Source organism: Enoplosus armatus, chromosome 7 (assembly GCF_043641665.1).
Source record: "Enoplosus armatus isolate fEnoArm2 chromosome 7, fEnoArm2.hap1, whole genome shotgun sequence".
Taxonomy (NCBI): Eukaryota; Metazoa; Chordata; class Actinopteri; order Centrarchiformes; family Enoplosidae; genus Enoplosus; species Enoplosus armatus.
This window is the reverse complement of record NC_092186.1, coordinates 7,636,346-7,662,500: the sequence shown is the minus strand read 5'-3', so window position 1 is coordinate 7,662,500 and position 26,155 is coordinate 7,636,346. Positions and strand designations below refer to the sequence as shown.

The following is a 26,155-nucleotide window of genomic DNA, read 5'->3' as shown; positions in this document are numbered from 1 at the left end:
CTTCAATCAAGACATTTGTGGTTGCATGGTTATAAGCACGTAGCAGAACACTTAAACAGCTCGGTCTCAAATTTGGGATGCCAGTATTTCCATTTCTCTAGATGACAACACTCAAACTAATAAGTACAATTTCATTTTCGAAGTTGTAGCTTTATCTAGATCACAAACATACAGTAATGAAGTAATTCTGAACAAATTATTGAAATTGTGTTTTTAGGAGCTCAAAACAGTAATATACCAACACCTTATCATGGCATTAAAGCTGCATTTTACGAAACTGATCATTAAAACCACCCATAAAACCAAAACAATGAGCTAAGACGCTAATATGCTATGAGCTGAGGGAAACAGTGATGCCTTTCATGTTACATGTAGTCCAAATAATGCAGTAATGTTTACCTTGTTCACAATTTTAGTATTCATGTTAGCATGCTAACATTTGTGACTTAGCACTAAATGAGTGAATGTCATTCCTGAACCAAAGTATTGGACAAATTGTAATTTTGACATAATGATGGCGCTTAATGAAAAGTCAGGGAATCTCCAAAGTGATTACAATTCATCCTGAGAGGGACAAAAATGTCTGTACCAAATTTCCTGGCAATCCATTCAATAGTTGTAGAGATAATTCACTAAAATGTTGTAGAGAAAATTCACAAAAATGTTGACCTGCTGGTGGAAGTAGAGGAAAAATCAAGGGATTACTAAAATAAGTAGGACTCATCTGCGGGGGACTGTGAATGTCTGTGAAAGTACAAAACGTTGTGGCACCCTATCCAGTAGTTGTTGGGATATTTCAGGCTGGACCAACCAACAAACAGACCATCCCTAGAGCCATGCTGCTAGTGGCGGCCATTAGAGGAGCTGCAACTTAAAACATATGTTTTGCGTTAACTTTCAGCATCTTAAGTTATTCACGGCTTAATGATGGGAATATTTTGTTGGGCAGGTAAATGATGCATTCAATGGTACCAATATTGGTTACCACAGCATACCTGGAGGACAGGTAAATGATGCATTATGTGGTATTATGGAAAATTACTGTAATAAGGAGGGCTGTGGTGGGAGTAAATATTTTGCAGCTTTAGTGACGTCGTGCTTTTAGACCTTTCACTGAGCCCTGTGGAGCTGCATTCACTGCTGCTTTCAGTCGGCATGTGTGGGAAAGAGGAAACCCAATATGCTTTCCATCTTGTGTTTGCATGAATTAGGAGATTTCTCTGTCGTGGATAATAAAACCAACATTGCTTGCTATAGAGTTTGGGCAGTTTCAGTTGACCTCTGTTGTAGTTTGTAATTAGGGATAAAGACAGCCTTGATGCCGCTCTTCTTGTCCAGTTGCACTTTGGTTGACTTCTGTGGTCCATAGCCTAGGAACTGAACACTGAGCAAACTTGGGAGTAAAAGCAAAGACAATCACGTCTCAGGAAGTAAACGTCGAGTCTACTCATGCCTTATATGCCATGCTGATTGTTGATTGACTTGTGGGTGTGTGGTTTTTTTTTTGCCGGCTTGTCACTCCTACATCATGTCAAGGTTGTTTTTGTGATTGAACCTTCCTCCTTTCTTGTTTCTCTTTGCTCTGCGCTCTGGCCTCCACTCTTTTGGGTTTGTGGTGAAACTGAGCTTTGCTTCATAAAATTTTCCATCAACAGCAGCAAATAACAACAGGGTCAGATGAGGAGAGCGTGGCCCTCAGCACGCACCACAGAGGCCGGGGCAACAGGCTCTGGTCTGGCCTGTCCCGCAGAATGCTCTCTTCTTCTGTATGTGAGTAGGTCAGCGTCCGGAGCACCGTGAGACTGAGATCATCCTTCCGTTGATATCTGAGGCTTCATCTGGCTTCAATTGTCTTAACTGAGATGTGTATAATTGCTTTCTCACATGCCATCTTAATCAGAGAGCTGGTGACAGGCTGGTTGATTGTGATGGTGGGGTGTTTAGTCACCATCTTGGCTGGGTGCCTTAGGGTGGGGGGAGATGAATGAAGAGGTGAGGCGTTACTCAAAAGCCCATTTACTATTTGGCATGCGTGTTCTGAATAGTTGTGTTTTATAATGGTATTGTGTGAAGAGGAAATGGGTGGTAAAGCTACATTCTGCCAAGAAATTTGTACCTTCACCGTTTTCTCGAAGCACAGAGTGACTGCTTTTCTAACACACCCTGCTTCCCCTCCAAATGAGGCTATTGATGATTAAGTTCCTTCTTTGCCTGCTGGACGGTATGTGACTCAACAAAGTCCCCACCCCCCCACTGGAGAAAACCCTCCATGCTGTTTAAGGCCTAGCACCGCGTTCAGCACATTCCACAGAAATAGAGAGGGGATTGAATAAACATTACCGTCTGTCTCTAAATGAGTTTACTCAGTAATTATGCATAATGGTAGATCATTAAGGTTGATTAATAAGGGGTTTTATTGTTGTGCCTGTTGGGAATGGTTTTGTGCTTCCTAGTTTATGCTCAGTGAACCCTCAGAGGAACACAAGCTGAGTCCTGTGTTTTAAATTCAGTTAAGAGAGACCAGAACCAGAATGGAAAACTACTGAGGACATTTAATTAAAAAAAACTCTTAAGACCACTGATGAATGCCTGAATTACAACTCTATTTTTACATTTTAGTTCACATATGTTGCTGCATGGAAAAGCCGTATTTTCTTTTCTTGGGGTCTGGACAGATTCAGGCCACCCGGTGGAAAACATATGCCCCTGCTGTTTGCTCTCCTCTGTTCACTACAGTCACACACAAAACACACATTTACAATACCTCCAACAGCTTTAACGTCCCCCATCACAAAAACAATAGTCATTACCTTAATGATGTCATGTGTTACAATAAGCACCTTTCTGTCTGATTTAACAGTGCTCAAAATGTCCAAATGATTTCCTTATATTGAAGGGGATTTGTATTGTGTGGTCCACGTCAAACTTGGAGCATATGGCTGCAAGATCCATGGTGAACCATTTTGATTAATACAGTGAGTGACTTAAAAGAACGTAGTGAGGTTTAACCAACAAAAGAAACCTGAGTTTCCCAAGAAAATCCCCAGCAGACATGGCAGTCACCCAGGCGAGCTGTTTCCCCCTCTCTCCGCCTGGTTATAATCCGGAAAAATGGATTTCAAAACCACACAGACATATTGGTTTGCTCAAACAATCAAACTTTTTACTCCCAATCGCCAGCTGCTGTCAGTTTTGTACCAAAGAATTTGGCCTGTGTCATATAACAAAGTCGTGTTAACACTGGATCCCTGTGCTGTCCCGGCCTTTCTCTGTCTGGTTAATGTATTCGATGCACAGATAGCTGCTGGAGGGTTTGAAGCGTGGCAGATGACTCTTGGCCCCCGTTGCCTCTGGGGCTGACACGCCAGTGGATAAGTTCTCCCTGCTCGTGCCATGAACAACTCTTCATTAGTCTCATGTCGCAATCTGTTTCCTGTCATTTAACACACACAGGCGTCTGGCTGGGTGATAGAGCCGGCCGAGTTTCCGTTGTTTCACTTTATCAAGCGATAACATGGAGGAACTACCCTGAGGAGTCTATCGTACGGGAGGTTTGGTGCTAAAACAACGGCAGAGGGAGCAGAAACAGAGTGACAAGGCTCTGCGCTGCTCCACCTGTCACTGCTACTGATGAATTGCTCGATGGGATCCGTCTCAACTATGACAGAGCGTATAATTTTTCCTGTCTGACCCGGCCTGACTCACGCTCATTCACCTCCTGTTCCTGTACTTGCCATTCACACATTCACTTTCCCTTGTCTCGCTTTCTGCTCCCACACCCACTCTGTCAGGTGTGAATCCTCGAGTATGAAGTGTTGTCTGAATATTTTGGCTGATGGATTGCACTCTGGAACAGGAGTTAGCCTGCCGTCTGACTGACACACCAGAGTGCATAAAATCAAGTAATGGCCATGCAGCAGGATGTTGGGAATTGTTATACAGCTCTCCAAGATAGCTGGAATGTCCTCAGGTCAGGGTTCTGGGCGGGCAGAGCAGCTGTTCTTCCGGCATTTTGGGAATTCCTGCCCCTCCCCCTGTCAATGCAGAGGTCGGGAGGTGAACAAGACACACTGTATATGCCCTCTCTTTTAATAGGGTGCTGATAGGCTGTACAGTGTGTAGCGTGTCAGTGGAGTGCAGGTATCTTGATTTGATGTGTAATGCACTTTAAAAAGAAGATGGGACATTAGTATTGATAAAAGAAACAGACTCCCACAAATTATGACATTATAGGCCAGCACTTATGTGTGTGTGTGTGTGTTTGTAGGAGATGGGTGATGTGACCCCCGTTGTTTGATCCTGTATTTGATGTGGTAACACGGTGCTGGGGGGGGGGGAGGGGTCTGCTTTAATCATAGCCCTGTGGAGAGAGATGAGACGGATGAAGCTGGTTGCTTTGTACACTCTCTCTCATCCCTCCTGGGTCGCAGATCAGGGAACAAAGCTGATGTTAGCAGACCCCAGGGAGGTGGTACAGGGCCCAGGCGCCTGCCCAGACACACATACCTCTGATTGGAAGGAGGGGAAGGGTGTATCTGCTTCCCGTAACATGGCGTCTCGTCAGCGCCTCGGGGTGGCTGATGTTGGGCAGATATGGAAACTCAGACATGCCCAGAGGGTGTGTGTGAGTGTGTGAATGAGTAGTTATTGATGTTAGTTGGGTTGGCAGGCCACCGTCATATTTCGCAAAGGTATATTTACTTTCAAGTATTTGTCAAGAAGAGTAATGGCCCTTGCTTGTCTGACTTTTTGCCTTTACTAGAATATTCATTCCTTTTGGTAAGAAGTGGAATATATGCCACAAGACAATGGTGAAATACTCTGGATCATGCTACTTGTACAGTATTTATTACAGAAAGTGTTGGCATGGAACACCAGTTTGAACAATCTGCAGGCTACAAAGGGATTCTTTTGGTGTCTTTGTTCACACTTCCTGCTCTGATTGAACATGGTAAAGTAACCAAAGTTGTGATTCACCTCCTCCACCAGGTGGTTCTGTGAAGGCCGTGAGCTGCACAACTCTCCTGACATACAGATCTGGAGGGATGGTGACCTGCACACACTGGTGATTTCTGAAGCCTTTGAGGACGACACGGGACGTTACACCTGCGTGGCTTCCAACAGTCTCGGAGCAGACAACACCTCTGCTGAGGTTTACATCGAAGGTCAGATGTTTTCACATCAGGAAACTATGGCACAAAACAGGGCTGCTATTCTTCTAGAACAACTGAACTCTTGATGTTGGTGGATAAGATAAAAGGACATGAAGCAATATCCTTTTTGCACAGGATTTATGGAAAATATAGTCATAAGTAGGTCATACATTTAGCACATTTAAAAACAGCAGAACAATTTTCCTAGGAATCTGCTGCTGATCTTTATTATTCTAATTCTTTTACTAGTGGAGACACGGCCTGTATCATATAAGGTTAATCATCACTGCTTTTGTTTTTGTCCCGTTACAGGAGCTTCGTCATCAGACTCAGAAGGAGAAGGAGCTGTGTCAAAGTCCAGATCAGGAACCATGCCTCAGTACGTGTGTTTCAGCGTGACCTCTTGTGACCCAATGACCCAGTGAACCTTGAACCCCTGAACAGGTTAACTGAGCCCTGCAGCAGCTAATCAGGTCTGCTGCCTTTAACTAGGCCCTTAAAAGGCCCTTAAAGAGCCACAGCCCCGACCCAGTACACAGGCCACACTCTACATAATGAGAGGTGCAGAGGGTTAATATGGTAAAATATCACCCTGTCAGGATTGTCCCCTGCACTTATTTCCAAATGTTAAACTTTGTACCCTTTCTCCTGCTGTCACTCTCTTCTTCTGTTTTTCTTCCCTTACTCTTGAATCGTTTCTTTTTTTAGCACTTACTTGACTGACAAAAATCTTGCACACATATATGTTTATTTTCATGTAGAGACATTTTCTGTTAAATAATTCTTTTGGAGGAATATGCCCTCCGTCTAACAGCTCCCGCTCTGAGTGCTTTCTAGTTCTCTAAATGTTTTTGATTATTATCTGTTGTATAAATCTGCCTACTTCCTGATTCCCTTTCTGTTTACTCACTGAAGCCAAGATCACTGATATCATCTTAATTGCTGGGGAGACCATTTTCTTTTATTCAAGTATCATATTTTAACTAAAAGCACAGAATTTGTTTCTTTTTTTTTTTTTTGCGTGCGTGCTAATTTAAACTTTCTTCATTTCAGAGTCCAGAAGAAGACCACTTCAATGTCCCTGACGATACGCTCATCGTCGCCCAAAACCCCTGAGGGCCTTCCTCGCCGTTCCACCCTGGTGCAGTCCCTGTCTCAGCCCCCACAGAGGGTAAGCACCTACAGCACACAGTACAGTAGATCCACACAAGCTCATACACTTGTGTGGAAGATTCTCTTCAATGACAAGAGCAGATACCTTTCTGAATGGACTCCACCTGTTCAGAAGTTGTTATTGTCTTCTAGATGCAGAGCCCAGTGTCGTCGTTGTACGGTGGCGAGGTGTCAGGTCCTCCTATATTCACCAAGGTAAGTTTGCGTACACAATATACTACATATACACAACATGGTTGGATATGTCATTCTAAAACCATGGTCGTTAATATGCTGCTGAAACAGTCTTCACTCCTCTCGTCTGTTTTAATTAATGAGTTTGAGCTGGTTTGCAGTTGATGTTTCAATTCATCCTAAAGGTCTTTGATGGGGTTGAGGTCAGGGCTCTGTGCAGGCCAGTCAAGTCGTTTCACACCAGTCTTGGAAAACCATTTCTTACCATACCATTGTCTAAAATATTTTGTATGTGGTAGCAGTAAGATTTCCCTTAATTGGAACTAAAGGACTTAACCAGGGCCGAAGCCATGAAAAACAGCCGCAGACTTACATATGGTAAATCATGCATACAGTACATACACGCATACAGTACATACGCAGAACCTGATACACATGTACTCAGTCTCCTTGCTTGCCCATAATAACAGCATGCAGGGCTGTGGCTTTCAGCAGTGGGGGTCAGATAAAACATGAGCTTTGATGAGAGCTCCTCCTCCAGCTCAGACTCTTCAACACTCCCCCCAGCAGCCCCCCAACTCCCTCTCCCTCGGGCTGTGGGTCTTGTGATGGCGAGACTGAGACAGGCTGAGGCAGAGCTTCAAACGGCCCTGCCAAACCCACAAGGGTCAGGTCTCTTTCACTCTCGTTCAGCCAGTCAGGCCCTAAATCATTTTCCACTTCATTACAAAAGACATTTGTTTTTCTTAACCCCCCCTCCCCCCGTTGCAGGCTTTAATCATCTCAATGAGAGGATGTTCACTTCTAGTGAAGTCAGCGCCGTGATGTCACCCATACAACACACCCACGCGCACACACATACACTGTCAGACCCATGATGTATATTCCACCCCTGGTCCTCCCAAAATACACTGATGCCAAAGACACAGTCACAGAGAGAAAGAGGCTCAGGCACATTTATTAACACTGACACTGAGTGCCTCTTGTTGATGGATACCAGTCTGTGTCTCCCTGGCCCTGTTAACTAGCAGAAGAGACAACACAGCGTTGACAGTGGCTTCTTCTTGAGCCCCTCTGTTGATGCTGTTTTTAGTTCTGCAGCACTATAAGCTGTCATACGATGGATTGGACACAGGAGTTAAATTGGCATTTTGTGAGGAGGAGATCCTGCAATTATGAGGTTGAGGTTGAGAGTATACATAGAGGATGGGTCGTCTCCTCACCAATTTACACACATTTGTAGGTGAATTTACTACAAGTATAATAGATAAGAGTGTAAGGGATAACAATCACATAACAGCACATAGCAGAGTCTAGTCTTAGTTATCTGAAAAGAATGGGATAGTTTCCTAATTAAAGACACCTGCCAGCTTTAAATTATATGTTATACGAACACTTTCACAGAATCAGAAGGTGTTCCTGTAAAAATCCTGTTTGGGAGAGATCCACTTTCATAGACTTTCAAAGGGTATTTGGCTGTCAATGATGATAAAAATACTGTTTGTTGAAAAGATGACTTGTATTTGACAACCTGTCAAATATAACTTGCACTTTCAGTTTATCATTTTCCAAAATTTTAAGAAAGTATTTGATCTTGAAATACAATATTTTGACAAAGTAAACTTGAGGTTTTTGAACTGTCAGTGTTTGGCGACAGCTGTTTGGACCAGAACGATGCTCATTTTAGGCTGAAGTTGAAACAAATGGACAAAGTGAACAGTCAGATTTATGATATTTTTGGATAACGTGATGCCCAAAAGTAATGGACCAGATAGATCCAGTAAAATGTCAGTGGATATCGGGTTCTTGGAGGAAAGCACCTTTTTGTAATAACAAATGATTGTATCTGGGATGTTTTAAAAATCAAGTGCCTGCTCACGGTGGGAACTGTTGGGTCTCTGTAATAATATTATAAAGAGTACAGTCTAGACCGACTCTATTTGTAAAGTGTCATGAGATGACTTTTGTTGTGATTTGGCGCTATATAAATACAATTGAATTGAATTGAAAATCATGTTAATCAAAAGGAAAAACAACAAAAAGTGACTGACTGACTCTCATTGTGTTTTCAAATGCATTCTTGAATGAACAGCTCATTGTGGAGCAAGTTGGAAGATGGTTTCTAGAGTAGAAAATACTTTTTAAATACTTTTAATGGCCATCTACCACATGAGTTCCTGTCTCATAACAGAGAAGTAGAGATTTGTACCTAAAGAAGCACTCAGTGACTGTTTATAGGCGTTAGTGTCCACTGGTGTTTTATGACATCATCTTCAATGATCTCTGTCTCCATCGACCCCATGCTGTAATTCTGCAGCAGATTTATCCTTTTCATTACCGATTTCAGTCTTTTCTCATTTCCTCACTCACTCCCTCTAACTTTATCCCTCCTCTGTGCAGCTGCTGCAGGACGCCCAGGCCTCCGAGGGCCAGGTGGTGGTTCTGGAGTGCAGGGTCCGTGGAAGCCCTCCTCTGCAGGTCAGATGGTACCGCCAGGGAGAGGAGATCCTGGACTCCCCCGATTTTCGTATTCTCCAGAAAAGTGAGACATTCTTCATTCATTCTGGTCATGAAGCCCTTTGTAGCTGAGGGGCGTTTGACAGCTGATATATGTTAATAACCAAAATATTTCTGTTTGTGTTCTCTTCCTTGTACCTATAATATCCTGGGAATCAGAGCCTCGATCTGCAGCTGAGCCAGGTATGTTAGCTCAATTCCTCCCAGGTCTATTGAATGACTCGCTCAATTACAACACTGCATTCATGTTCCCAACCGCAGTCAGTGATTCAAATTAGTAATGGATTATTAGCTGTGTCTGGAGACTCAAATTTAGTTTGAGGGCTTTATTATCAGCTGCAGGCTTTCACTCGGTTATGACTTCAGCAGAGAAGTTAATAAATCTGTGTCTCACAGGACACTCATTATCACATACAGTCAAAGGGAGTCCCTGGGAAAGTCTAAGAACCCCCCCCCCCCCCCCCCCCCCACCTGCAAACTCCAACAGATGAACACACACACACAAAATCACAGATAAACAATGACAAGCACGCTAATTTATGTCAGACTTTTTCCCACCTGTGTGACTCAGGGGTCATTTCAGGTGTTACTTTCAGGCTGTGAGTCACTCCGACGTCCCTGAACATCTGTGCTTCAGTGTTTATGTATGTGTGTGTGTGTGTGTGTGTGTGTGTGTGTGTGTGTGTCTGTCTGTTCTTCATGAGTAGTTACGTCCATGCTTGTTTGTCTTTCCCCGCTGCTCTGTCTGTGTGTCTGACTATGAAGAGTGACTCACCAGTCTAGATAACACGTCCATCAGTCTGCATAACTTGTCTTCCTGTCCATCTAATGTCTCTATTACATCTCAATACAGACAAGTCAAGCATCAACATGCCACTCCACACCTCTGCACATTGTTGTTCATCAATGTCAAGTCTTTTAATTCTGCCTATATAAATCTAACATTCACTCTATCATTTAGAATCATTAAAGGTGTATTCATGGCGGGGGTTTTTTTTGTTGTTTTTTCAGAGGAGATCTGCACCCTGGTGATAGCCGAGGCCTTTCCAGAGGATGGAGGTCTGTTCTGCTGCACCGCATCCAACCCGTACGGCTCCATTAACAGCACAGCCCAACTCAGCGTCACTGCAGGTACGTCCGACACAGAAAGAGATGGTCAGCATGTTGTTACCAGCACCTAGGTGTCAACAAGCAGCAGGCACCACAGCTAAATGTTGAAGACAACGTGTGGGTGCTTGAAGATGCAGTTCCTGTCTATCCTAACCGGTGTTTCGTTGAGTTGAGCTCACGACACGGAGAAGGCTCAACAGTGTGTTCCAGCGCCTCAGAACCAACCCCCTCTTTACCTGCACCCACACGCTCAACACAGCCCTCTGTAGCAAGTTACTTTTGTTTAAAACATCATCAGCTAACAGCATGCAAGTCAACAACAACCATCTAACAACATGTCAATCTAATTAGCTCAACGTTACCAAGCAACGACCGAACAATCATCCTCAGCTACCTCAGCTTAGCAAGCAACAAATCATACACTCTTGTCAACTGCATCACTACGAAAAATGTAATATGGCAAATGAATCAGGGTTTGGTTACGTTAACCGCTGATCACTATTCCCCTGGAGGTGGTGTGGTTTGGTGTGAGTTATAAAAAGTTATTTTGTACGTCTCAACGAGATGACCAGCTTTTGTTGTGTTTGTTATTGTGTAGTCTGTATGGGAGAGGGGTGAGAGGTGTGAGTTGATGAGCAGCTTTTTGTGAGTACAGCAGCACAAATATTTCTGTGTGTGGCATCATAGACAGAACTGTGTGCGTGTACAGCGCAGGACTCACCGCACAGTTAAAGGAAAGGCTGAATAAACAGGAATTGCATCAGCCTGACTGGACCCAGCTGCAACTTTAGATCAGATCAGCTGGGATACAGTCTTGTGTGTGTGTGTACGTGTGTGTGTGTGTGTGTAATCTGCATCTACTGAGGTATGTGGAGGCCAGAAGAAAAACTAAACATTAAAGTCCAGCATTTTCCACTTGTCTCTTGTTTGTTTCTTTCAGTCGCCGAGGACTCATCCAGTAATGGCATGTCTGGTGATAGCTCTGGGTTTGAAGATGCAGCAGCCTTCCCCCCTCCTCCCCCACCAACAGAAATCAGCCTCCTAGAGCTACCACCCAAGATGCTGCCTCAACCCGGCACTGAGGCTTTCCATATCAAGGAGCTCGAGATCTGGCCCAGTGTGTCATCCCTGCCTCCAATACAGATGGGCTTAGAGGTGGAGGACAAAGATATGGGGAAGGGGTCTATACAGAATGGCCGACCCCCAAATCCACCATCACCACCACCACCTCCACCTCCACCACCACCTCTGCCACTGTCTGACCCTATGACAGATGTCCCTTTCACCGCCCAAAGTCCGGCCCAGGTGGCACCAGACTCCCCTCCATCCCCAGGCAAGCTGTCTCCATCCCCTGGGAAGGACGGGCCTCCGCTGCCTACCAAGCCTAAACCAAAGCTGTGAGTACCTGTCGTGTCCCCATGTGTCTGTGCCCCGGGGGCAGGCTAGTCACCAGGGAGGGCCGGTGGGAGATAGACAGACTGGGAGGCCTGTCTGAGGTCTGGTGGAAATGATAGTGTCTCAGCTTTGTGAAAGGGTTAAAGGGGAATCCCAGGCCTTTTTAGAACAAAAGCATTCCCCTGCCTTTATGTTGGTATCAATGTGGCATCGTGTTTGCCAGGGCGAGTCTGCCAGCTGCTGCCTGTCTGTGGCTGTAAACAGATCTGTGTGGCTTTTGCTGGATGGCTCCTATTGTTTATGTCTGACCTCGGACTGCATGCCCAGCCCAGGACAGAGCCATGGTGGGGGGTTTTTCCACCTTTCTGTGAGCTCTATAGGGATCAGGTAGGATGTCACTGTTATTAGAAGAGAGTTGGGCATTGGATGGCTTTATTTTCTATGGTCCTGTGTTTTGATATGTCTGCCGTGCTTCTTGTGCATGGATTTTTTCATCTCACTTGCTGATGCATTTTTGATTGGTCTGTCCACCATTTTGGTCCTGACTGAAATATCTACTATTGACCATTCAATTTTGTACAGCCATTCATGATTCCCAGAGGATGAATCCTACTGACTTTGGTGAGCCCCTGACTTTTCCTGTAGTGCGACAAACAGGTCGAAATTTTCACTACAGTGAAATATCTCAACATCTATGGGATGGATTGGCACCAAACTTTGTACAAACAAATCCTAATGACTTAAGTGATTCCCTGAATTTTCATGCAACTTTGGATGGATGGTCCCCAGAGGATGTATTGTAAAAACTTGAATCCCGTGACCTTTCATGTAGCGCCATCATCAGGTCAATTTTTCTGCTTATCCAATACTACTTTTATGACCAAATACCTGCAAAACTAAAGGCGTTCCTGTCAGCCTCAGCTGTACTTGGTGCTAATTAGCAAATATTAGCATGCTAATCCACTAAGCTAAAATGGTATATATTATACCTCCTAAACATCAACATGCTAGCATTGCTGACGTTAGCATTTAGTCAAAGCACAGCATCACAGAGCCGCTACCCTCCTTGTTTTTGCTCTTCTTTTATTTTGCACACTTTCATTGTCGTTTGGTAAAACTTACTTGGATGGGGAGATTTGTGGAGGTTTCTAATATTACAATATGATGACTGTCACACTATTGAACAAGGCGCGCAGTATATCCCATCAAAAGCAGATGGTTAACAGCGTTGCTGTGGTTTATGACAGGCGGCATTTACACTAGAGTTTGGTTACAGCGCAATAAAGCTTTGTTCTTGCATTGCAAGTTCCACTGCATGTGTGCTGGATCTGATTCCTGCTGATGGATGCTACAGTATTGCATATCTGTTAAATGTCATGACTTGTTAATTCTGTGCTTCCAGAGCTGAGAATATAGAGGAGGAGACAGAAAAGTACAGGTAAATATTTGGCTGTGAGGATGATGTGATTTGAGTGGCGCCACTTGTAGCCTCATTAATCAAACTATCATGGAAGCAAACACAGACACAACAGTAGAAATGCAGTTAAGGGACATGCCATTTATGATTAAATATAAATACATTTTCTTTCGTGGCGTGCAAAAATTTAGTTAATGAGATTGATCTGATAAATATTTGAATATAAATGGACTTTTGTCTCTAGATCAGACTTCTATACTAGATGAATGAGGCAGTAAAGCTGCTTCTCTCAGAGTTTACCCGCAATAACAACATAGATACACTGCTAAAAACAATCAGCTCCCAACTGTGAAGCAGTTAGATAGCATAAGCCACCCCCCTCCTACCCTCTGCCCTTTAAATTCTGTAATTACACAGTAAAAATAGCACCCCTGCCATTAACCAAAGGTCACTCTGTTTCCTCAGGTAACATGTAGGAACAGAGACTGGTCACTCTCAACCTAAAACCCCCCCAAGCTTATCATCGAGTTCATCATATCCTGTGTGTCGCGTGGCACATCCCGTACAGACTGATATATTGTCTCTTCTCTGTGAGCGTCTCTGTGTGCTTTGAAACATCAACAGAGCACAGCAAAGCCAGCAGCCTTTGAAAAGGCTTCTGATTTGTTACTTTTATTGCTTTTTTTTTTACATTTTACAGGAGTTCTTTTCAATAAGCACTATGACTTTCTAACAAACCACTTTGTTGAAATGCTATAAATTCTATAGACAGAGTGGAAACTTTGAGCCTTAAGTTGTGTATCTTTAAAATAAGGCAATAACATGAAATAGCCTAATTGTTTTACAGTGCATACATAAAAGCAGTGGGGATCAGTATGGATGAAGTTTTATTATCTGAGTGTGCAGTTCACCGAGTGTGCAGTGCAGTGTCTAGACTTAATACTTAATACTAGAATTATTTCTAAAGCCTAAAGTTTTCTGGATTTCTGGCCATTTGAGCTTTTATTCCAAAGTAAATGTTACTCATATGTGGATATCCCAAAAAGATATTCTGGGTTTTTATTATTTATAAAGGGACAGCTGCATTACATAACAATACAATCTTAACACAGGTGTTTATAGCTATTGGAGAGATGTGTTCGTGTTCACAGATCTAGAATAAATCGCTCTAAATCATAGGAATAACACACTGGAAGCCTGTGTGAGGGATGATTTTTGCTTCAATAACACTGAGCTGATGAGATGGAGGAAGTCGCTGTGTGACTTGGCAGGCGGGACGGACTGCAGGAGACCTGAGCTGTGAAAACAGACCTGCTGTTTTTTCTGCGCTGAAGGAAGAGAGCGCAGGGTCAGTGGGTATTTGGGTTTGATGCCCGGCGTTGATGTCAGACGTCAGGATAAGAATCAAAGGAAATTCTCAGGGGAGAGGCTCTGATTGGCCAGTTGGATCAGAACCAACCCCCGGGTTTGGAGAGAAAGTTTTACCTCATGGTGGAGAATAGGTAGATTGCAAATTGGCAGCACTATCTCATCATATGCTCCTCCGGAATTCAGCTTCTTTTAGCAGCATTTTGTAAAGTAATTCTACACAGAGATGGTAGATTTGATAGATTTGTTATTTTCAGACTACTGTAAGCAGGACAAAATTAAAAAGACATGTCTCATAAACTGCTCCGAGGATTAGGCGTACAAAGCAAAAATATTTTGCTAAAATGACCTATTGCTTTAAGCATGTGTGTGTTATGTAAGGCAACTAAAAGTTATCTTGGGATTAAAGCCTATTTGATTGTGTGAGATGGTCTGGAAGATAATCTGGGATTCCTGCAGAAGGGTCTAAATAAAGACCTGAAAGGATTTAGGACTACTCTTTAGCTATGAAACATACTATGAGGCTAGCCATAATTCAGATGGATGAGACTTTGCATCTCAACATAAGGTCATTGCCATGTTGGCCAGAGTTATGGTCTCTCCCGATTCAACAACACAACTCCCCTCTGTTCAGGTCTGTCCGGGGTTCAGCTGTGCACACGTAAAGCCACATCATGATAGACAGATAACACCTGGAGCTTGTAAATCTGTGTTTGTGTGTGTGCGCGCTCGTGCTCATGCATGCTCATGTTTGTGAGTGTGTGTTGATGGATGAGGTGTCAGTCCTGCCGGTGTCCAGTGTCAGCTTTCCTATATTGATAAAGGTACATGTTTGCCTAGTGTGACATTTCACAGGAACGTTTCTTCCTTGCCAGTACAGGAGGAAAACATGTGCATGTGGTTGTGTGTTTTCACATGTTTGATATCCAGATTTTTGCGTGGTAGCTTTGCTGTTGAAATAGTGCTTTCATTGTGTTGCTAAGTCACCTACGTACCTCCAGGTTGTAGGAAAAGTCTACAAATGAAACATTAAGGCATGACAGTGAGAAACTGAGACTGAGAAACAAGAGCACAAGACAAAGTAGGAGACAATCATAATTGTCAAGCCAGTGCAACACGTCGAAGGTGTGACCACCATGATGTTGACCGTGATAATAGGGGCAAAGCATTTTATTACAGGCTGGGATAATGTCTGGGTGGGCGTCACACACCAAGCACAAGTAGCAGAGGCAACAATTATCCTCAAACCATTCAGCAGCTTAATCTCTCTTTCATAAGACCAGGAATCAACTTTTGACACTCCTAATTGTTCTCTTGCACGGATTTCATTCCACAAAGTGCTTTTTATGCGTCAGTTGAACTCACTGTCACTGGCAACGTGTCTGTGGATTTTTTTTCTTAGATGCAGCTCTACAGTATGTTCATTTTTACTCAGTATGCTAAGATTGCCGATGATAAAAAACAGGCACACATCGGCACTCAGCAGGACCTAAATTTAGCCTTTTCTTTCTACTTTTCGTCTGAGTTTTTTTTTGCTGTTCATTTGTTGAAGAGGTGCCGTAATAATTACAGATTGACTGGGTAGTCTACGTAGGTTGGTAGCATAAAGCCAGACGGTGAAAAAGGAGAGAGATTTTAAGTGCAGCTAAAGCAAAAGTAGCCTGAGGAAGGAGTGTGGAGGTCTGTCTACATCTGTTTGTGTCAAGGGAGGAAGTGGAAAGTTTACTAAAGTTTACTTGATGCTAAAATATTCAGACCTTCTTAGCATGACCCAACACACAATACATATACACACACAAGGGCTGGGAGTTATTGCTGTAATCATTATTATGATATCAATCTAGACTTATTTTCGGATATTGATATATATATCATAGTATGTAATATGAAATAATCTCATTAACGGCACTCCAATGTTATGTATCAGATCAGATGAAAATCATGTTTTAAGTACAGTTTGGGTGGAATCATTCATTTGGACAACAGGACTCTGTCAAACAATAACATGATATGATTGTATCATCACAATGCAGTTCCACCAAATATTGAATTATTGCCCAGCCCTAACACACACAATCACAGTGTCCCAAACACACAGGAGGTTAGAACAACAGTGTGTAAGTGACGCCGTCTGCATCATTTACAAAGTGTTTCCAGTCCCTGCATACTTACACACTGCAATGATGAAGATGAGGAATGGCCCTAATCCACATTAATGTGGCCCGTATTGCATACAGCTTGACCTTATACCTCTTCAATCCCTGTCCACTGACATAATTGCCATACCACTGAGATTAAATGATTTCTGCAGTAGCTCCAAACCTCTTTAACCCCAGTGAGGCTGTTGTCATGGGAACAGCATGCAAACTGAAGGCAACAAACTGCTCTTTGCCAGCAGCCCTCATCAGTCTCCCACTGTCACACACACACACAGAACTTGTGTTTACAGTGTGACGCCGCAGCAGGCAATTGGTTGCTGCTGTCCATCTGAATTTCTTTTTAATGTTAAACTACTAGTAGGATTTTTCAGGCTTGATTTGTTAAAATTAAAGCAGGATCTATATTCTCTGTGTTGCGTTGCTGAGCAAGGAGCTCTGGCTGCCAGGATTTGTCGCATATCTGCGCTGTGACTCAGAGCTTCCTCTCAGCAGTGTGTTTGTGTTTACGAGGTGCAAGTCATGAACTCTCTAATGAAGTATTAACAATCGCTTTCTTGTCGAGGTGTTGCTTGCGGTTTTATGGAAAGCGAGAAACATGCATGTTAAGGAACCACATATGGCGTTGGCTGCACACTGAGAACTTTGCTTGTGGTTCATCATCATCAAACGTCTAATTAAAAATGGAAGTAAAACACTGACTTTGGATCGGTTCCCTAATGGATACCTTGCCGGGCCAAAGAGGTTTTTGATTACCAGCAAATGGAAAAAGGCAGAAACAGAAAGTTGGTTGTCATTATGAGAGAAAAACGTTTGTGCAACAGAATAAAAAAGCAAAATGAAGTCACCGGAGACTCAAGAGAGCAGGAAAAGCAAATCATTTCACATCAACCAACAGAGTCAGAGATGGGCAGTCCTTAAAAGGACATGGGAGACACAGGATTGGCTGAGACACCAGACCAGCTCACGACTTGATTGGTCGGACGGGCTAGAATGACCTGCGTGGAATGGAGAAACTTTCCAAATAAGGAAGAGAGTTGTCGGAGCTGACCTTCACAACACGGGGGGGGGGGAGAGACAGAGGGGTGAGCGGAGGGAAAAGAGAGCGATGAAAAGACACACAGGGAGATGAGGGGAGCGAGAGTCCAGGGTGTATGCCTGGGAGTTGACAGCATGGAAACTAACAGGCCTCAGTGATCCCCTCATAGAAAGCAGACTGTCTTTCCCAGGAAAGAACACCACGGTATGTTAAACACTGAGAAACACACGATAAATACACATTACCGTACACACACACACACTCAGAGAATCACATTGTTTCCGGGTGAGGTCAATCAACCTCTGACTACACCCTGACCCCGACCGTTGGTGCGAGCGGTGTGTGCGGCTGATTGTGTGTGTGTGTGTGTGTATAGACTTGATCTCCCTTTAGACACACTCCCAGTCAGACCCACACACCACTTCCACTTGTGGATGTTAATTAGAGGGCGTAACAATGTATACACACTCTAATCTCATGACACTGCTGTCACCATGAAGCAACTTTGAGCGCAGAGCAGATTCACTCTGACTCGCCACACAGTGTCAATGAGTCAACACACAGGGAGTGACTCGCACCTCTGGAGAGAGGAGGACCCTCTCCTAATGGCCCTCCGACCTTTCCCCAATGTACAGACACAATCACATACACACTTACAACTACACACAGCACCACACTGGACCGTATCCCTGGCCTCCGGCCTCCCATCAACTCGCTGTGACTCATCAGCAGCCTGGAAAACGCACACAGACTCTAAAAATAGAGGCATTACACACAAAAATAGAAATGATAAATTCCCAAAAAGGTTTTGATTCAGCCCACAAAAATGAAGGAGAAAACTCTTATATTGAGAAACTGAATATTTGTGGACATATTTCAGTGAATGAAACCATATCTATGTGGTTGTGATGGGAGTGTATGCACACACAGTGGCACTAGGACTTTGTCTCCATTACTCAAATTGTTCCAAAGGTCCAATACAGTGCGTGTTACATAATACTATTATGTTCCATAATGCTTGGCATGTAGATAATAGTCACTGTGGTAGGTAATGTTTCTGTGTGGCTATAAAGAGTACACAGAATGTGGATTTTATTTCCAGAAAGGGCGTTGTTTCAAATGTTACCTCACAATGGACAAATTTCATTTGTGTCACCTGAAACTGAGAGAATTGTTCAGATGATTAATTTCTTGAATCTATCTTCCATTCTCTCTCCTCAAACATCCTGTCTCTCTAGCTTTCAGTCATTCAGGAAACAATATAAATTTGGACACAAAAGAGCGAGTAAAAGATATTAGATATAGGTGTCAATCTCATTCTGGACGTTTTGTTTATCTGCGACTCCGGAAGCTGTTGTTAGTTTTGTTTCCTGACTCAGAAAAAGGAAAGTTCCTCTGTCAGCAGCCCCGCAGTACAGTATGTGGCTGAGCTTTTATTCTGAAAGGGGATGGTCTCAGGCACACTGGGAGCTTTTATCTTGAAGAGGAGGAGCTCACAGACAGACTGACTCATGCAGAGAGAGAGAGAGAGAGCGACTGGGTCTGTCACCGTCTGGCTGCTCAGCGCTCTATATATGCTCCTCATACCTGGCAGGGCAGCAACAAAGTTTACTCTCCTGCAGGGAAATATCACAGCTGCGACACACCAAGACCACAACACTGAAGGTAAAACTTTTCCTTCTTCTTTTGTGTTGACTGACAACTAATTAGAGTTAAGCAAACTTCAGCAGGACTGATAGAATGATGAAGAAACTGATAAAAGATAAACTTAATGATGCTTTTCTTTAACTTTTAAACTTTCAGCTCTCAGAGAGGAAACTTTTTAGGTTCTTGGGTTGTTGTTTTTTTATTGAAAAGACTGTGTCATTAAATTTGAATTAGGGAGTAGAGAAAGCAAGAGAAGACAAATGATTGAGGTAAAATAAGGACTATTTTTCCCATGTTTTCCTGGTTCACCAGCCTGGCATGTTAATGTTTAAATCATATGTTTTCAGAATGGGTGTGTGGTTTGCTGGGAGCACACAGAGGCTGAGTGTGATACCCATTCATTTGCTGGAGGCTCTGCAAAGGTAGTGAGGTCAGGCTGTAGAGAGAAAAAGAGAAGAAGAAGAGCGGCATCACTTTGAGTGACTTTAACAGAGATAAGTCGGTAGTTTTCTTTCTAGCGTCGCGTCTGTAATGCAGACCGACTGTGTTTATGTGGCGAGGGTGGTTTGTTTGCAGAGCTCCTCAGTGGAGTCAGATGGATTAGTTAACACAATAGAGTCTGTTAGGTTAGAAAGCCTGTGTCTTACTCGACTCTAACTCTTTCACTGACTGATTTCGTCTCAGCTCACTCTTCACTTTCTGCCTCTCTTTCTCCTCCTGGCTCTTCCTTCCCCTTTCCTCCTCCTCCTCCTCCTCCTCCTCCTCCTCCTCTCCCTCCACTCCTGCTGTTAATCCCATTTGATGGCAATGTCTTTCCCACTCCAATCCAGAGAAGAATGTCTTCAGCATTCTTGCTATAGAGAAAGAAAAAAAACACTCCCGTCTCACTTGGACAGAAAGAGCGAAAGGCGGAGGAGTGGGGAGAAGAGGGAGGCATGGATGGAGGTGTGTAGAGAAAAGGAGGCCTCGCTGATTGAAGAGAGCCCTCTTAGATATGAAATACGAGCCCAGATAGAGAGCGAGGGGGGGGAATAATAGAAAAAGAGAGAAAGTAGGGCAGGGAGAAAGTGGGTGAACAGAGCAGCCGTGAGCTGTTGGTGTGGCTGGAATAAGAAAAACGCTCTGTGCTACGTTTTAAAGAGAGGGGGGGAAAGGAAAACAGTCTGGTTCTGTTTTATGTGGTGTGTGTGCAATTAGAGCCAAAGAGAACGAGGAGGAGGAGGAGGAGGAGGAGGGAAGGGGGCTGGGGTACCCGGGGAGGAGAGGGGTTGAAAATAAGTTAAGGACACCAGGAGAACAAAGGCTGAGAGGGAACATGTCAGCTGACAGGGAAGAAGTGAATGAATGGAAGCTGCAGAAGGAGACACTTTTTTTGCATTTGTGACATACTGAATATCGTGTGTTCCCAGCCGCAGCAGCAGCCTGTTTTTTAGGGGTCAGACAGCCTGTGAGATTATATTGAAATGCTCTTGGAAACTTGGAGTGGCTCCTATTGCTAGTCTGCTTTCTCTTGTGAGAGTAGAGGGAGGCAGACATAGAGAGGGGTGAGGGAGGGAGGAGAGTGATGTGTGAGGAGCAAATACAGAGATCCATGATGCATGATGATTTTACATTTGAATGTGGTCAATTTGAAAGATTTTATATGGCTTTTCTGACACAATAAAAGTCTCACTCTTCTCAGTAAATGTTTTGAATTTCCCAACATAACACATTTCCAGTCGGAGATGACACAAAAAACATTTCTTTGTATTAATTTAGGACTTACGGTACTTAAGTCAGAAGTAACTTTCCCAACAGTTGAAGCAGACAGCCAGTCTTACTCATATTCTGTCAGTCTGAAATCATGCAGACATCAGCTCAGTCACTGTGTCAGATTGATGGTCTGGTCCTGCTCGGGGGCATCAGACAAGTTCATGTTGACGCACTGTAGTGGTGATGCAATGCTCGGTGGTGAATACAAACTAGGAAGCTGTGAACCAGGTGTGTGTAGGCGCAGCAAAACAACATACACCTTGTCTTTTGTGTGACTAGAAAGGTGTGTCTTACAGCTTTTGGAGATTTAATCTTTAATCTTTCTGCTGTCATGAACTCTTGGTCCGGGTCACGGTTTGGGTCAAGTACTATGTGTGTGCGTGTAATGATCTCAGTGTTTGTGTTGTAGGTGTGATACCAGAGCTCAGTCGGACCTTTTCGGATGTGAATCATTTACAAATTGCAAGGTCGAGCTGTTACTAAGCCCCAGGTGTTTGCAAATATACAGAGGTGTAATGCAAACATGCAAAGGGCCTATAGCCTGAAAGTAGCCAGAGCACCAACTAAAGCCTTTGCTTGTTCTACTTGCTGCTTCTAATCTCACCTTTTCTGTTTATAAACACCTACAGAATCTTAAAGAGAACAGGCACGTCCTTAGTTCCCCCCATGTTGTTGTCTACAGAAGGAAACCCCTCATTGCTGGCTATGTACACTCAACTACTTCCTGTCCTTCCCCTTGCGCGCTTCCTGTCATCAGCCGGCCGAGCCTAATAAAGCGGCTCCGTCTTTTCAGCCAGCCGCGGAGCTAAGGAGATGGGCGGCGGATAAACCCTGCGGATGGCTCCCGGCTTGCTCCGATAGGCGGTGGGACGGTGGACGAGTTTCCCACAAACCCCAGGGTCGTTATTGTTCAGGAAGCACAAACAAGCGACACCAAGTAAACATGGCCATTTAAGACGTTGAGGTCTTCATTAATTAAAGCAAGATGCTGCTGGTAGAGACCCACTGTGCCTGGCACTCTGTCTCAGCTGACTGATACATCGCCGGGCTGTAAAACACACTTTCAATTAAGTTGCTGTTAAGCTGTTCCTGGATCTGTTTATCGAGCTTTTCAATGTAGAAACTGGAGAGACAAAGCCACTCCAGGCCAGATTCCTCTTTGCTTTTACTGCCCTTCTTTCTTTTTTTGCCCCATTAAAGAGTTCGCAGACAGGATCCAGCCCAAAGAAAGTATTTTTCAGGATGAAAATGGGAAGACATTACTGCTTTGCCTATTTATACCACCAGAAGTCGGGGCAAAAAGAAAAAAGAGGCAATGAGGGAGAGAGACATAAGAGTAATGCTGTGTTACAGAATGACAGACAGGGGAGCTGGAGCGTTTTCTCTCAGCGAAGCACGGCGCTCTGTGGGCCAGTTGGCTCCGACCAGAGCAGCAAAACACAGGGCCGTTGGCATGGCGACAGAGGAACACTTCCCTCCTAATTCAACCCCGCTCCGCCACAGAGACAAAGAATAAAAGAGAGGGATGGAGGTCTGCTCGGCTTCTCAAGCAGTTTGTAGATACTTTATAATGTTTTACACAGGGCGCAGGTCGGGTTTTAGCAGGGGTTGTGCTGTTTTAGATTACAGCTGGGATGACGAGGCGGGGACGCGGTGTACGTACAGCAGACCTTGTCCGGCACTTTGTGGTCAAAGCGGTCTGCACGACCAGAGCCGAAGGCTGCAGGGTCAAAGAGTCTGGATGACTCCCGTCCTTTGCTTGATGTAAATCCTTAAGTGGGTCGTAAAACTATTCATGCAGCTGCAAATTATACAAGCTGACCTTTTCATGCACTGTCAAATATGAAGCCTGCCAAACGTCTCAACAAGAGGCAAATCTAATCTGACAAAATGAACTGTATTTAGATACAGAAGTCAAATGTCAGTGCATTTTAATGCGGATGGATGACTTGATTGTGTATCAACACAAACATGTTAATACTTCCTGAATCAGGGATGTCTTGACCATACATACATAATAGAGGGTGTATGTAAAAGGGTTCCACAGCAGTCTGGCTTTGTAATGAATGAAGGTGCTTGTTTAGAAGTAGTTGCTTTACACAGAAAGTGAAGAGCGCCTTTTAAGGCAAAGTTGTGATGTCAGTTACGGCTGGATAAAGTCCACTCTGGCTGCTGCTCATACATTTACATACGTTTACCAATGTGAAAAACATAGACGCTGTAAAGGTCTTTGAGGTCCTTCATGCTGAGGCAGTAAAGCGGTGTGTCGGGCTGAGAGGGATGAGGCCGCGAGGAAATTAAGTGTGTTTCCTCTCTGCTGGAGCAGACGGGCAGGGTGCTTCTGCCTGAAGCTCCTGAAAACACAGCCAAAAAAGGAATCAAACCGCTGCGGAGCGCTGTGAGCCTCTCGAGCTGCCAAACTATTCCTGTAAAAGCACTCTTTTGGTCGAGGCCTGAACAGGAGACCTTTGGAGAATGTAAAGAAGAAAAAAAAAATGTACACAGTGAGGGAGAACACATTGAATCGATCGTGTGCTCTTGCGGTCAGCGATTTCTTTGAGGAGAGCACCAGGTTGCGACAAGCTGGAATGATCGCAATGGAAGTTTTGAATTAATGACTATTTATTTGGGCATGTGAAGACTCCTCTGGAGGGGAAACATGTGACCAAAATAACTGGCCAGGACAGACTAATCAGTCATGTTGCTGTTGGATTGTGTGGTGGATTTGTTATATGACGTATAATATTCACTGGTGTTGTTTGCAGATGTATACTGGGGGAGGCCAAAGAGAGGAGGGAGGCTAAAGGGAGGGGGGGGGGTCCTTTGCTGCATTCTCACAAGTGAAAAATAGTCAAAAGACTCCGCTGATTGTTCAACATCTGGAAAAGATTTGGGCACGTGAACTTGGTCCTGGAGGACTCCTGACAACATGCACCACTGGGATGTACAGTATATTCTGAACAGGCTGCCTATGAAGAACTCATCAGTCTCACATACACATAGTTGTATACTGAAGGTTTATAACTCCAGCCTTTTCCCAAAGAACCATGTCCTCCTCCTGATCCTCAGGGAGAGCTCCTAAGAGTTCACTTCTGTCTCGTGGTTTTCAAAGTTAGTCCTTTTTAAAAGCCCTCCTGGTGCGTGTCGAGCTGGTTTCAGTGATGCTATGAGAAAATAGAAAACTTTAGATTTTAGAGCTGACGACACCACATTTCTAACCTCCCTCTCTCCCACAATGACGTGACAACACGAGTGAGTCGACCGAGCTGTGGGAGAGACTGGACAACCACGCCTCTGTGAAAAAACACAATACTTCATCATCAGGCCCCATCCCTGGCAAAATGACACCGCAACGTTACATTTATGTTTTTCTTTCATCACAATGCCATTGAAAAAGCCACACCTCAACTGCGTGGTTCACAAAAAAACATCATATCTGAGCTCTGCCTCTGCACCAAACCAGTTTACAGTCCATCAGGGTAAACCGCTGCACTGTTAAACAGAGCTGTTTCTCTCACTAATACACTTATCTCCTCATTCCTTTACCATACTTGATGTATTGTCAACAGGCTGGCCTTTTCACAAGTCTTTGTTTAAGGCTGGAGGCTGATAACCTATCAGTCCGAGCTGCTGGTGCAGTGGTTTCCTTCCCAGAACACAATTTGTCTACATAACGCTGCTTTGCCTGACAGGCTATCACCCTCAGACCAGAGGAAAAACAGTTCACTTCGATTCCTGTTGGAAACCGTCGAACTCGCGACCACGTGCTCATGTCATCCTCAAAGTGCTTTATGTCTTATATCAAATTGTTCACAATTCGATGTGTTTCTAACTCACTCACTTTGACTGGCACTTAAACTCTTCATCGATAATGCTCACATCTGGCATCTAACATATCTGCCAGTTGTGTTCCCACTACAGTTGGATAGAGACCAGGCGATGGTGTCATGCATAAACTGAAAACAGCTGCATGATTTTGTAACATTTTTACAAGTCTGGTACTTTGTTACAGAGACCCCCCCCCCCCCCCCCCATAAAGAATGTAAATTCCTGAAGAAAACGCAAGATGACTTTAGTTTCTGATAACTGTCACTGATGAACATCCTTCTTCTTCGCAGGAACGCGTCCCAGCTGAAGCAGCTGCAGGACCAGATTCTATTGGAGCAGCAGGAAGCAGCCAGTTGGCAGCAGGAGCAGCAGAGCCAGGAAGTCCCGCCTCCACCTCAGGAAGTGCCTCCACCTGCTCCACCGTCTCCACCTCTCCCCCCTCCTCCCTCCTTCCAGGAGTTGGAGAGCAACGCAGCCATGCAGGCCAGCACCTTCAACTACGCCCGGCCCAAGCAGTTCATTGCTGCTCAGAGCCCCGGCGGGGCAGGCTACGTCACCCAGTCCTCTGGTTCCTCAGGGTCCAGCCTGTCCTCCCCCCTGTCTCCTCCCACCTCACACAAGCCCTTCAGCAGGGTCGCGTTGCCCCCCTTCACCAAGGCCAGCAGCGTGGAGTCTCCGAGCTCTCCTTCCTTCCCGCCCCCACCTCCACCCTTCCTCACCTCCAGTAACCTGTCCTCTCCATCAGGCCCTGCCCAAGACTTCCCTCCCCCTCCACCTCCTCCACCTCTGCCTGTCTCCTTGTCTCCAACCTACTCAGATATGTCCTCGCCATTCTCCTCCGTCCCTCCATCTCCAGCCTCCAGCTTCCTGTCCTCAGTGTTGCCCTCCACACCTTCCTCACCCGGCAGTCCTACAGTCAATGCCCTGGGCCTTCCTAAAGGCAACGGGACTGTGTAAGTATCCCTCACATGCACCTTTACAGAGCTTTCTTTACGGTTTCTGTCAAATTACATAAGTTTTGCAGATTCTTTACTCACAGTGTGCCTCAGGCGGGTGTAGCTCCCCGTCAGATAAACCTGCTGGCAGCTGGAGGCAGGATGTCTGCCTGATGGAAGATGACATGTTTACATTTTTATACAGCATGTTTACAGGAAAACGCTAACTAAAGAGCCCTTTTAAAACACACACATAGACACAAAAGTGTTCTCAAGGTGCATGAGCTTTAGACCACATATGGCACGAAAATATACACAAGGACCTCAGAGTGTCAGGTGTGTCATAATCAAATAAACACTCAGATCTCAACATTGCAGTTATACGGTGTATGAAGTTAATGGCTGTCAAGATCTACCAGTTCTTCGTCCAGCTCACACGGACTGCAGGGTTGCTGGATTTTGATTTTGGGTTCTGCACATTGCGTTAGCTG

At 44.4% G+C, this 26,155-nt stretch overlaps 1 protein-coding gene across 4 annotated transcripts in view; it reads left to right on the top strand.

Moving 5' to 3' along the window:
• palld (palladin, cytoskeletal associated protein) overlaps positions 1-26,155 on the top strand; it is a 48,880-nt gene that overhangs the window by 13,267 nt on the left and 9,458 nt on the right. For 2 of the 4 annotated variants that reach the window (XM_070908587.1, XM_070908586.1), the window contains exons 1-2: positions 19,064-19,167; positions 25,020-25,682. In XM_070908587.1, the coding sequence (XP_070764688.1) occupies positions 25,207-25,682 (476 nt within the window). In that variant the 5' untranslated portion in view covers positions 19,064-19,167; positions 25,020-25,206. Of the gene's footprint in view, positions 1-4,989; positions 5,166-5,465; positions 5,533-6,206; positions 6,325-6,458; positions 6,522-8,900; positions 9,043-9,176; positions 9,201-10,028; positions 10,149-11,067; positions 11,525-12,924; positions 12,961-19,063; positions 19,168-25,019; positions 25,683-26,155 lie in introns of those variants that run through there. The other 2 variants (XM_070908585.1, XM_070908584.1) reach the window with 2 other exon arrangements.